The 10,347-nt window shown below is 44.9% G+C and overlaps 1 protein-coding gene across 2 annotated transcripts; it reads left to right on the top strand.

Annotated features, from left to right (window-relative positions):
- Positions 1-405: 405 nt before the first annotated feature.
- Positions 406-10,049, top strand: LOC147431897 (uncharacterized). 2 transcript variants are annotated; one of them, XM_086493053.1, is made up of 4 exons: positions 406-546; positions 1,878-2,011; positions 9,615-9,642; positions 9,721-9,759. In XM_086493053.1, exons 1-4 carry the CDS (start codon positions 406-408, stop codon positions 9,757-9,759), a joined length of 342 nt encoding a protein of 113 aa, XP_086349179.1. The 2 variants fall into 2 exon arrangements, 1 of the variants encoding a protein (XP_086349179.1); XR_015185617.1 differs by lacking the exon at positions 406-546 and adding an exon at positions 9,836-10,049 and having other exon boundaries at positions 1,839-2,011; positions 9,615-9,755.
- Positions 10,050-10,347: the final 298 nt, after the last annotated feature.

Below are 10,347 nucleotides of genomic sequence, written 5' to 3' on the forward strand. Positions count from 1 at the left end.
CGACGGGCAGCGTCGATAACACCTTCTTTTGTTGTAGTGAATGGCAGTTTTTTGAGTCTAAAAAATGTTATTCACACTATAGAGTGAGAAAAGTGATATTCACACTCAATTTTCATAGGTGTAAAAGTGTCTAAAACTTGTAGTGTACACTCTCTCTGTGTATCGTCTTGTCTGGTTATATTCACCTGTTCTACATTTCTACATGGTATCGACCTAGTAGTAGGGATCTAACCCAGTGCCATTTCAAGCACTAGTGCTCTCTGCTAACCACGAGCCACTGATCCGGATAGTTAGTCTCGATGGCACAACCAGCAGCAGCAGCGTGTACATATAAAATTGACAAGCTCACAAACAAGAACTTCCAGCCATGGAAGATGACGATGGAAATCGTCCTTCAGAAACTCGATGTGCTTAATCGATGGAACATTTGCCTGTCCAGATGCAACTATAGTGGCAAATGCTAATGCCGTACGGGATTGGAAGGAAAAAGACTCATCAGCCCGCTTAGAGTTGCTTTTGCATATGGATGATACGCAGAAGCAAGCTGTGAGAAAACTTACCACAGCCCACGCTATCTGGGTTCAATTAAGAGACACATATCAGCATACTGATGTGTCCACCCAGGCTGGCAATCTAAAAATCCTAGTGAACCAGACTATGAGCGATGACCAAGATGTTGAAAAATTCCTGCAGACTATGAACAACGAGGACATGTGAATGATAGAGGTGTGCAATAGGTATATCGGTAGTGGAGGGGACGATAGATTGTTCGAATTTAAAAGTATCATGGGGATCGGCTAGGGCTTTGTCATAAGAATAAGCTAGGGCTTTCTCATAGGGAGGAATGTCTGATTGGACGAAGAGAAAGTGGTTATGGTTGATTTTATTATCTGATCTCAATGTGTGTGAAGAATTACGAGTCTTGATATGTAAGCTTGTAACTTCCATCAAAATTGTATTGTATCTCATTGGCGAGTTTACTCCCATGAAGGTATCAACAAGGTGTGGATCATGAAGCTTATTGCAGGAGCATGGTATGCAAAGCTCTTGACATGTTGAGAGACCAGGCAAGTTAGAAGACCATTAATCAAGAATCAAATTGTGCGAGTCTTTTGCCGATTGAAGAGCATTCTATTGTTCAACAAACAAGCATAGGTCTTCTACAAAATCTGCAAAAGTGGACATGGTGGAAACTAGTGCTTGATAAAACATTTTATTAAGTGGACTTTTTTCAATAGCTTTTATTTTTTCAAGGTGAACGAGAAGTGGAAGGGGGTCGAAGGGCCCACGGCTGGAGCCCGCGGTGACGGAGCTTCAGCTATATCTAACACGGGCATGGGAGATGAGATCAAAGGCTCCCATCACTTTTGGGCCCCGACATTAGGCGCGCGCCGTAGATCTTGTCGCAAAAGTAAACTTGGATATTTTTGTAAACTCGGATACCCGAGTTTACAAAAATACACGAATTTACTTTTGCTCGCCCCGATACTTTTGCACATCAAAACTCCATGGAAACGTGTACATTCCACAGTGACGTGCGCGGACGTGGTGGATAGGCCACATGGCCCCCAAATCCTAGGTTGTGCGTTCAATCCCGTGGGCCGGGGGGGGGGGAGGGGCGAAGTAAACTCGGGTACCCGAGTTTACATTTTTCTAGAGTTTACATTGTCCACGAAAACCCGAGATCTACGATCCTCAATCATCCCACCGTAGATCCCATCTCCTCCCATGCCCCTGTGAGATATAGGCCAGGGTGGCGGAGCGGGCGGCCAAAATAGTAGGGTCCACTGTCAGATCTTACGGCGCTATTAGGTAGGGAGAGAGCATGCGGCCAACGCACCAACCCTTATAATGTCGGGAGTGGATGAGTGCTCCAGAGATCAGACGTAGGGCGCAACGGGTCGATTCTCAACGGAGATGAATGGGAGAGGATTGGCGGCACAGGCCAGGGCAGCAACACTGATGCTCAGTTTCTGAGGAAGGGAATCAATCAGGGGAAGAGCCAAAACAGGTAAAGTTGGTGGCGTTTCGCTGGTCAGGGGTAGGTGTGTGTGAGGTGTGAGGCTGATTAAACGGAATTTGTAAGCTTGAGAGGTGGGTTCCATTGCGCATGAAGGCTGTATCACAGACTCGAGGGCTGGAAATTGGAAGCATGGAAGAGGGCCGCCACAAGCACTCCAGGAAGGCGGCTGCGATGATACCATGTAGAATATAGAGAGAGACACTTATCTACACAGAGAGGGCCGCGAGGTCGCCATGGCCGTATACACAGAGACACGTTCATAAGGCCCCTGTCACACTGGGACACCCCACCATGCTGGGGTGTCCAAAGATGTCCACAAGGCCAACAGGTGCCGCGATCGTGTTTGCTGTCACACTGGGACACCCAAGTTGAATTTTAAACAAAAAACTAAACGCTGGCTCTTGAGACTTGCCCCGCTACAATAGACCAACGACGTCCGTGGACCAGCGACCTGCACAACGTAGCAGGCTTGCACAACTACTATAGCCGCGAAGGAAGATGATGATGGGAGGAAGAGAGATGAGAGTACCGTCTTGCTATGGGTGACACGGAATCACGCTAACCATATGGAGCAGAATTTTTCAAATATCAAATACACATCTGTCGTTGTAAGCAAGACTCTGATTGCAAAAGAATCATTAATGAAGTGCTTACACCACCATGTATTGATGGAGTTGCTGAGCCGCGGGTGTGTTGTGTTGAAGATGGCCTCCAGAAGAGAGATATTGTAGTACTAGCTAGTAGCAGCTGATGCAAGTTGCCTATCAATCGGCATATTCTGATATTGTTGCATCAGTGGAAAATCCAAGCTGGACACACATTGCAAGTATCGAGCGATATGTATCTAGTCGCTCTGCATGCTGCTTAAGCTCAACCATGCCCAAAAAAAAACCAGAATTGTGCATAAACCATAATCAAATGGATGCTCTAAAGATGAAAAGCACACTTTATAACTAAGCATTCCAGATTCGGTGAACAAAATAACCAGTACCAGCTTCAGCTGAGAAAGAAGGACACTGCTGTATTGTGATATTGTTGCATTAGCAAAAAATCCAAGCTGGACATACATTGCAAGTATTGAGCTCTTTCTACACTAAGGCTATAGAGCTATAACCAGTACCAGCAGTATTCTGATATTGTTGCATCAGTTGAAAATCCAAGCTGGACACATATTGCAAGTATCGAGCAATATGTCTCTAGTCGCTCTGCATGCTACTTAAGCTCAACCATGCCCAAAACAAAAAACTAGAATTGTGCATAAACCATAATCAAATAAACATGAAAAGCACACTTTATAACTGAGCATTCCAGATTCGGTGAACAAAAAATAACCAGTACCGGCTTGAGCTGAGAAAAAAGCACACTGCAATATTCTGATATTGTTGCATCAGTGGAAAATCCGAGCTGGACACATATTGCAAGTATCGAGCAATATGTCTCTAGTCACTCTGCATGCTGCTTAAGCTCAAACCAAGCCCAAAAAAAACCAGAATTGTGCATAAACCATAACCAAATGGATGCTCTAAACATGAAAACCACACTTTATAACTGAGCATTCCAGATTCGGTGAACAAAATAACCAGTGCCAGCTTGAGCTGAGAAAAAGGACACTGCAGTAAATGGACTTGCAATTTAGGGTGCAACAAACAATGCATCTGGCATGTCATATTCCCTCAGCTTCATCATCAGCACTATCATTGTCACTGTCAATAACATTTGTGGTTCCAAATACCAATTGGACATTACGTCGCGTGTGCTCTTTATACATTACCCTTGCCAAATTCACTACAACATAACCCAAAGTTATCGACGCTTTATATATCGACGCCCGTGCCTTTCCACGCTCATATCGACGTACTTACTGTCCGTCGATATCTGCGTCGATATGACTGTGGATATACGCGTCGAAAAGCTAATTTTCCCACGCGTATATCGACGCAGGTATCGACGGAAGTAATTTGAGGGAAAAAAAGCCGAACCCGCGCGAAGGGGCCATTTTCGCCCTCAACGCGCGCATTCTCAAATCTTGGCCGAAACCTGCTGCGAGGTATTATGGCACTCTTCCCCCCCCCTAACCCCTCTCTCTCTCTCCCCCCCCCCACATCGTGTGGGTGTGTAGGAAAGAGAGAGAGAGAGAGAGAGAGAGAGAGAGAGAGAGAGAGAGTGGTGTGTGTGTGTGTGTAGGAAAGAGATAGAGAGAGAGAGAGAGAGCGGTGTCTGTATATGTAGGAAAGAGAGAGAGAGAGAGCGGTGTGTGTGTATGTGTAGGAAAGAGAGAGAGAGAGAGAGAGAGAGAGAGAGAGAGAGAGAGAGAGAGAGAGAAAAGTGTGTGTGTGTAGGAGAGAGAGAGAGAGAAAGAGAGAAGTGTGTGTGCGTGTAGGAAATTAAAGAGAGAGATAGAGAGCGGTGTGTGTGTGTATGTAGGAAAGAGAGAGAGAGAAGTGTGTGTGTGTAGGAAAGAGAGAGAAAGAGAGAAGTGTGTGTGCGTGTAGGAAATTAAAGAGAGAGAGAAAGAGAGAAGTGTGTGTGCGTGCAAGAAATTAAAGAGAGAGAAAAATGTGCGTAGAAATTAAAACTAGAGAGAGAGAGAGAGAGAGAGAGAGAGAGAGAGAGAGAGAGAGAGATATGGTTTGCGTAAAAAATTAAAATTAAAGAAAGAAATGAAATGAAATGTTATGTTAACTCTTCAAAAGGCCAAAGTGACCTATGAGACCAGAAAGTTACAATGTGGTAGACTGATACTAGGTTAGAATAACAAAATAACATATTATGGAATCCTGAACTGCTGGGTGTGGACGAAGCAACTAAAACAGCTAGTTGAAACCATCCGTAGTTCATTAGGTAGTCTTAAAGCAATGTCAATAGCGCGTATGGCAAGACGTAGGTCAATGGGTTTGAATTAACGTCAAATACACAAGCCGTAGGTCAAATCCGTAAACAATAAGGTAGTCTTTAGGCAATGTCAAGAGCGCGTATGGCAAGCCGTAGGTCAAACCGATAGAAGAAACGCCAAATACACAAGCCGTAGATCAAATCCGGTTGCGTTTTTCTACGTAAAAACGCAAACGAACTTCGGAAATGGCTTCTATGCCTTCTGAAACTATCCGTAGACGATTAGGTAGTCTTTAGGCAATGTCAAGAGCGCGTATGGCAACCCGTAGGTCAAACGGATAAAAGAAACGCCAAATACACAAGCCGTAGGTCAAATTCGGTTGCGTTTTTCTACGGAAAAACGCAAACGGACTTCGGAAATGGCTTCCATGTCTACTGAAACCATCCGTAGATGATTAGGTAGTCTTTAGGCAATGTCAAGAGCGCGTATGGAAAGCCGTAGGTCAAACCGATAGAAGAAACGCCAAATACACAAGCCATAGGTCAAATCCGGTTGCGTTTTTCTACGGAAAAACGCAAACGGACTTCGGAAATGGCTTCTATCCATACCGAAACCATCCGTAGTTCATTAAGTAGTCTTAAAGCAATGTCAAGAGCATGTATGGCAAGCCGTAGGTCAATGGGTTTGAATTAACGTCCACTACACAAGCCGTAGGTCAAATCCGGTTGCATTTTTCTACGTAAAAACGTAAACGGACTTCGGAAATGGCTTCTATGCCTACTGAAACCATCCGTAGACGATTAGGTAGTCTTTAGGCAATGTCAAGAGCGCGTATGGCAAGCCGTAGGTCAAACGGATAGAAGAAACGCCAAATACACAAGCCGTAGGTCAAATCCGGTTGCGTTTCTCTACGGAAAAACGCAAACGGACTTCGGAAATGGCCTCTATGCCTTCTGAAACCAATCCGTAGATAATTAGGTAGTCTTTAGGCAATGTCAAGAGCGCGTATGGCAAGCCGTAGGTCAAACGGATAGAAGAAACGCCAAATACACAAGCCGTAGGTCAAATCCGGTTACGTTTTTCTACGGAAAAATGCAAACGGACTTCGGAAATGGCTTCTATGCCTGCTGAAACCATCCGTAGACGATTAGGTAATCTTTAAACAATGTCAAGAGCGCGTATGGCAACCCATAGGTCAAACGGATAGAAGAAACGCCAAATACACAAGCCATAGGTCAAATCCGGTTGCGTTTTTTTACGGAAAAACGCAAACGGACTTCGGAAATGGCTTCTATGCCTACTGAAACCATCCGTAGACGATTAGGTAGTCTTTAGGCAATGTCAAGAGCGCGTATGGCAAGCCGTAGGTCAAACGGATAGAAGAAACGCCAAATACACAAGCCGTAGGTCAAATTCTGTTGCGTTTTTCTACGGAAAAACGCAAACGGACTTCGGAAATGGCTTCTATCCATACCGAAACCATCCGTAGTTCATTAAGTAGTCTTAAAGCAATGTCAAGAGCGTGTATGGTAAGCCGTAGGTCAATGGGTTTGAATTAACGTCAACTACACAAGCCGTAGGTAGCCGTAGGATGTTGAAGAAACTATGGAACTAAAAGAGGTAAAGGGGTTTTGCCCTCTACATGCATTGCCATGTACACCTGGGAGTGCACGTATGTATCTACCCATATAGGACTTGACCAATAAAGACGAGATTTTGACCCGGTGGTCCTGATCTTCGTACACCTCTGGACCGAGGTGTACGGAGATTGGGCAAGACTAGAGAATGCGAGGTAGTTTACATTGTGAGGAGTATATCTATTAAAACAACATTCATAATCATTGTAGATGGCAACGTCATCAACTAACATGGAGGAAAAGATTGCATGCTCGTGCACGCTCTGCAAGTATCAAATCCTGCGCAAGCGTAGGATATGTAATGACCATGTGCACAAGTACAGAGAGCTTGCTAAAGAAACCGTACAGAATCTACGATACGACTCTTACGAAACAGGCATTGATTTTCGCGACATAGCATCTACATCTGAGAGAGAGAGAAAAAGGATTATGCGTGAAGGTCCTACCAATATAGAGCCAAGGATGGAAGCAGAAAAGGACTTATAGACAGAAGACGACGGCATGGAGGAGATGCTGGATGCCTTCTTCCAGACAAGCGAAGAGAACGCTAACGAAGCAGCACCAAAAGCCGTGCGCCTATCTCCTAAAGACATGTTGAGGAAGTTGACACGTCAACCAATTTATGAAGGCGCCAAAATATCGACGCTTCGTACTTGTCTGGCGTTTTTGAATCTTCAGTCAGTGTACGGGTGGTCAGATGCAAGCGTCACTGCTTTGTTTAGGTACGTAATTTATAAAAGGCATTTTCCGATTGCAACGGTGACGTGCTTGGAGAGCTTTTTAATTTAATGTGGCTTAAACAGGTTGTTGCGGGAGAAACTTCTCCTAGCTGGCAATGAAATGCCCCCCTCCAGGCCAGACGCAAAGCAACTATTGACCTTAGTTGGCTTGGACTACAACAAGATTCATGTATGTCCAAATGATTGCATTCTTTTTCGCAATGAATTCGCAGATTGTCTCTCGTGTTCTAAGTGTGGAGCAATGCGCTACAAACAAGATGCAGTTGGCGAGACAGTGCCAGCTAAAGTGTTGCAGCATTTCCTTATGATTCCTAGGATAAAAAACATGTTTCATTGTGGTTCCATTGCAAAGTTGATGCGGTGGCATTCTACGAATAGATCCGCTGACGCAACATTTAGGGTGCCTGCTGATTCAAAGGCCTGGAGGCACATTGAAGATACCTGGCTACATTTTAAGAGTGAACCACGCAATTTGCGTTTGGGCATGGCAATGGATGGAGTCAATCTATTTGGCTTGAGAAGCTCGTCATGGAGCACTTGGCCTGTGTGTCTTATCAATTACAACCTCCCGCCGTGGCTTGCCATCAAGAAGGGTCATTTGATATTAAGCTTGATTGTACCTGGTAAGTTCAAGACAAAAAACATGGATGTTTATCTAGCTCTACTAGTTGACGAGCTCCAGGAGTTATGGCACGGGATCGACATAGCAGATGCGGTTGAACCACTAGGACAACAGCATGCAAGGATCCATGGACTTCTTATGTGGACTATGCATGATTGGCTAGGATACGGAGAAGCTTCTGGTAATGGTTCTTGATTTACAAAATTCTCGCTATTCGCAAGCACTTTGCCGTGGACTGATTCATGCTTTAATATATGCAGGGCTAACAACTTCGGGATACAATGCATGTCCAATTTGCCGGCAGTCCTTGGATGTGCGCTATTCTGCCTCTCTTCGAAAGACAGTTTATCAAGGTCACCACCACTGTTATCTTCCGGATGGCCATCACTTGCGCGACAATGGTGGTTTGTGGTTCAGGTTGCTCCAAAAAATAAACAAGTATTTGAAGGGCAAGATCTCCTGGAGGAAAGTCAGTCAGACGACGTCCATACTACTGTGAGATGGACGAAGGTATGACAGAGGAAAATGGCTTCTATGCCAGGGATGACGCAGACGAGCCAGAATTGACACTTGTAGATGAAAATGCAATGGATGAAGACAATCTGTCAGAACGAGTTGGGACAGAGTTATGTTTGCAATTAGAGATAGACGATGAAACGGTGCAAGATCTTATCGATGATGTCTCACTCGTCGAGGCCTAGGCCTGTAAGTGTTTTTGTGAAGACGTTGATTTAAAATTAAGCTTAAAGTTAATTTAAACAACTGTGTTCTGACGCTTTATTTTACTTTCTTTGTGCAGAACTTTAGTATGGCAGACCAGTTTCCAGATCCCGCTTCTATGAGTGCAGATTCATTCATGGGCTTCGTTACACGGATGACGCCTGCTCAGATGGCAAAGGCTTCTCAGTACTGGGTAGCTAGAGGCACGGGTACTACGCCTCCGGGCTTCACCCCCGAGGGTCCGACGCCTAGGGGGGGGACACCTATAGGGGGGGACGCTTATGGACAGAGGTGGGTATGTCCTCATCTCCGCAGCACAAGCGCACTCGCCGATCTCGGCGATCGTCAGGTGGAGATGGTGGTTGCTGTGGAGGAGGATCCACAGATGCTTTGACCCCTCCTCACTTACGACCCCCGTCCTCCCAGGCACACCTCTCGACACACCTCTTGGTACACCTCGAACACCTTGGGGGGCACACGATCCTAGTGGCTCCAAGCTCTATACTGTACGGCCAGATGGTTCTGTTGACATGGATAGAGTCGGGACTGAGATGAGATAGCGGATTCGCCAGCTCGCGGAGCTACAGTTTTCGACCAGCATTCTGACGTCTTGGGATCAGCAGGAAAAGGACAAAGTCACTTACATAGTGGAGACCATCCTGAGAGAGTACCAGCCTGCTCCTGGTTCTGACGTTGTTCCGAGGAGCTGGATCAAGGGTGTTGCACGGGACACCGTGAAACATCGACGAGATGCAGCTCGGAAGGCTTTCAGGACTGGCTCGCCGAAGCCTTCGGGCATCCCACACGAGACGTGGCTTCAGATCAGGGAGGATGAGCGGACAGCGGCCACGCGGTTTAGACAGCAGCGTGAGGCTGCGCAGATACGACAGATGACCAGGGGGACATCTCATCTTGGCAGCGGAGGCTTCGACACCTTTCGCTATGAGTTTGTGAGTTTCTAATCCAATCTTAACTATGGCATTGTTTAAAACGCGATGAATCATGTATTCTTATTACTCTGATTTTTGTATAAACGCAGAATCTTGCGATGCATCGAGCCTCGACACGTCAGGAGGAGTCAGATGGTTATCGCAAAAGTATCTATGAAGGATTGAATGATCTTGATGCTTCAGGAGAGCCTGTAGACTGGGCGGCCTTACAGTCTCGCTGATCGCTTGAGGTGAGACGTTAATATGTGTGAGTTGATTTAATTAAGTAAGTATATGTGAATACTAATTTTGTGAGTTGTCCTATATGCAGGTTGTGATGCCTAGTCATCAGTGGCCCAGATTTCATATATATGCTTTGTGAGACACACACGCTTCTGTGTCTCCTTTTGTATAGACTCATATATATATGGTTATGATTATTGTTCAGACAGTTATTGTTTTCCTTATGGTTATGGTTATTGTCATTGTCATTGTCATTGTATAGACATGGTTATTTCTCCTATTCTTGTATAGACATAGTTATGGTTCAGGTTTTGTTTATGGTTATGTTTAACTTTCTGGTTATGCTTATGGTTATTGTTAATTTTGTTTCTGGTTATGATCAAAGTGGTTATATTGGTCGGTTATGGTTTTAAGTTATGGTTATGCTTTTAAGTTATGGTTATGGTTCGTTATGGTTATGCTTTTAAGTTATGGTTATGGTTCGTTATGGTCATTGGCCTTAAATCTCATGTGAGATCCTACATGGATAGCATGTAGGAGGTGTATACATGATATATTTTTTTTGAAAAGTTTATGTAAAAACGAAGGGAACTCTGTCAA

This window comes from Adiantum capillus-veneris, chromosome 21 (assembly GCF_014529385.1).
Source record: "Adiantum capillus-veneris isolate H3 chromosome 21, ASM1452938v2, whole genome shotgun sequence".
Classification (NCBI taxonomy): Eukaryota; Viridiplantae; Streptophyta; class Polypodiopsida; order Polypodiales; family Pteridaceae; genus Adiantum; species Adiantum capillus-veneris.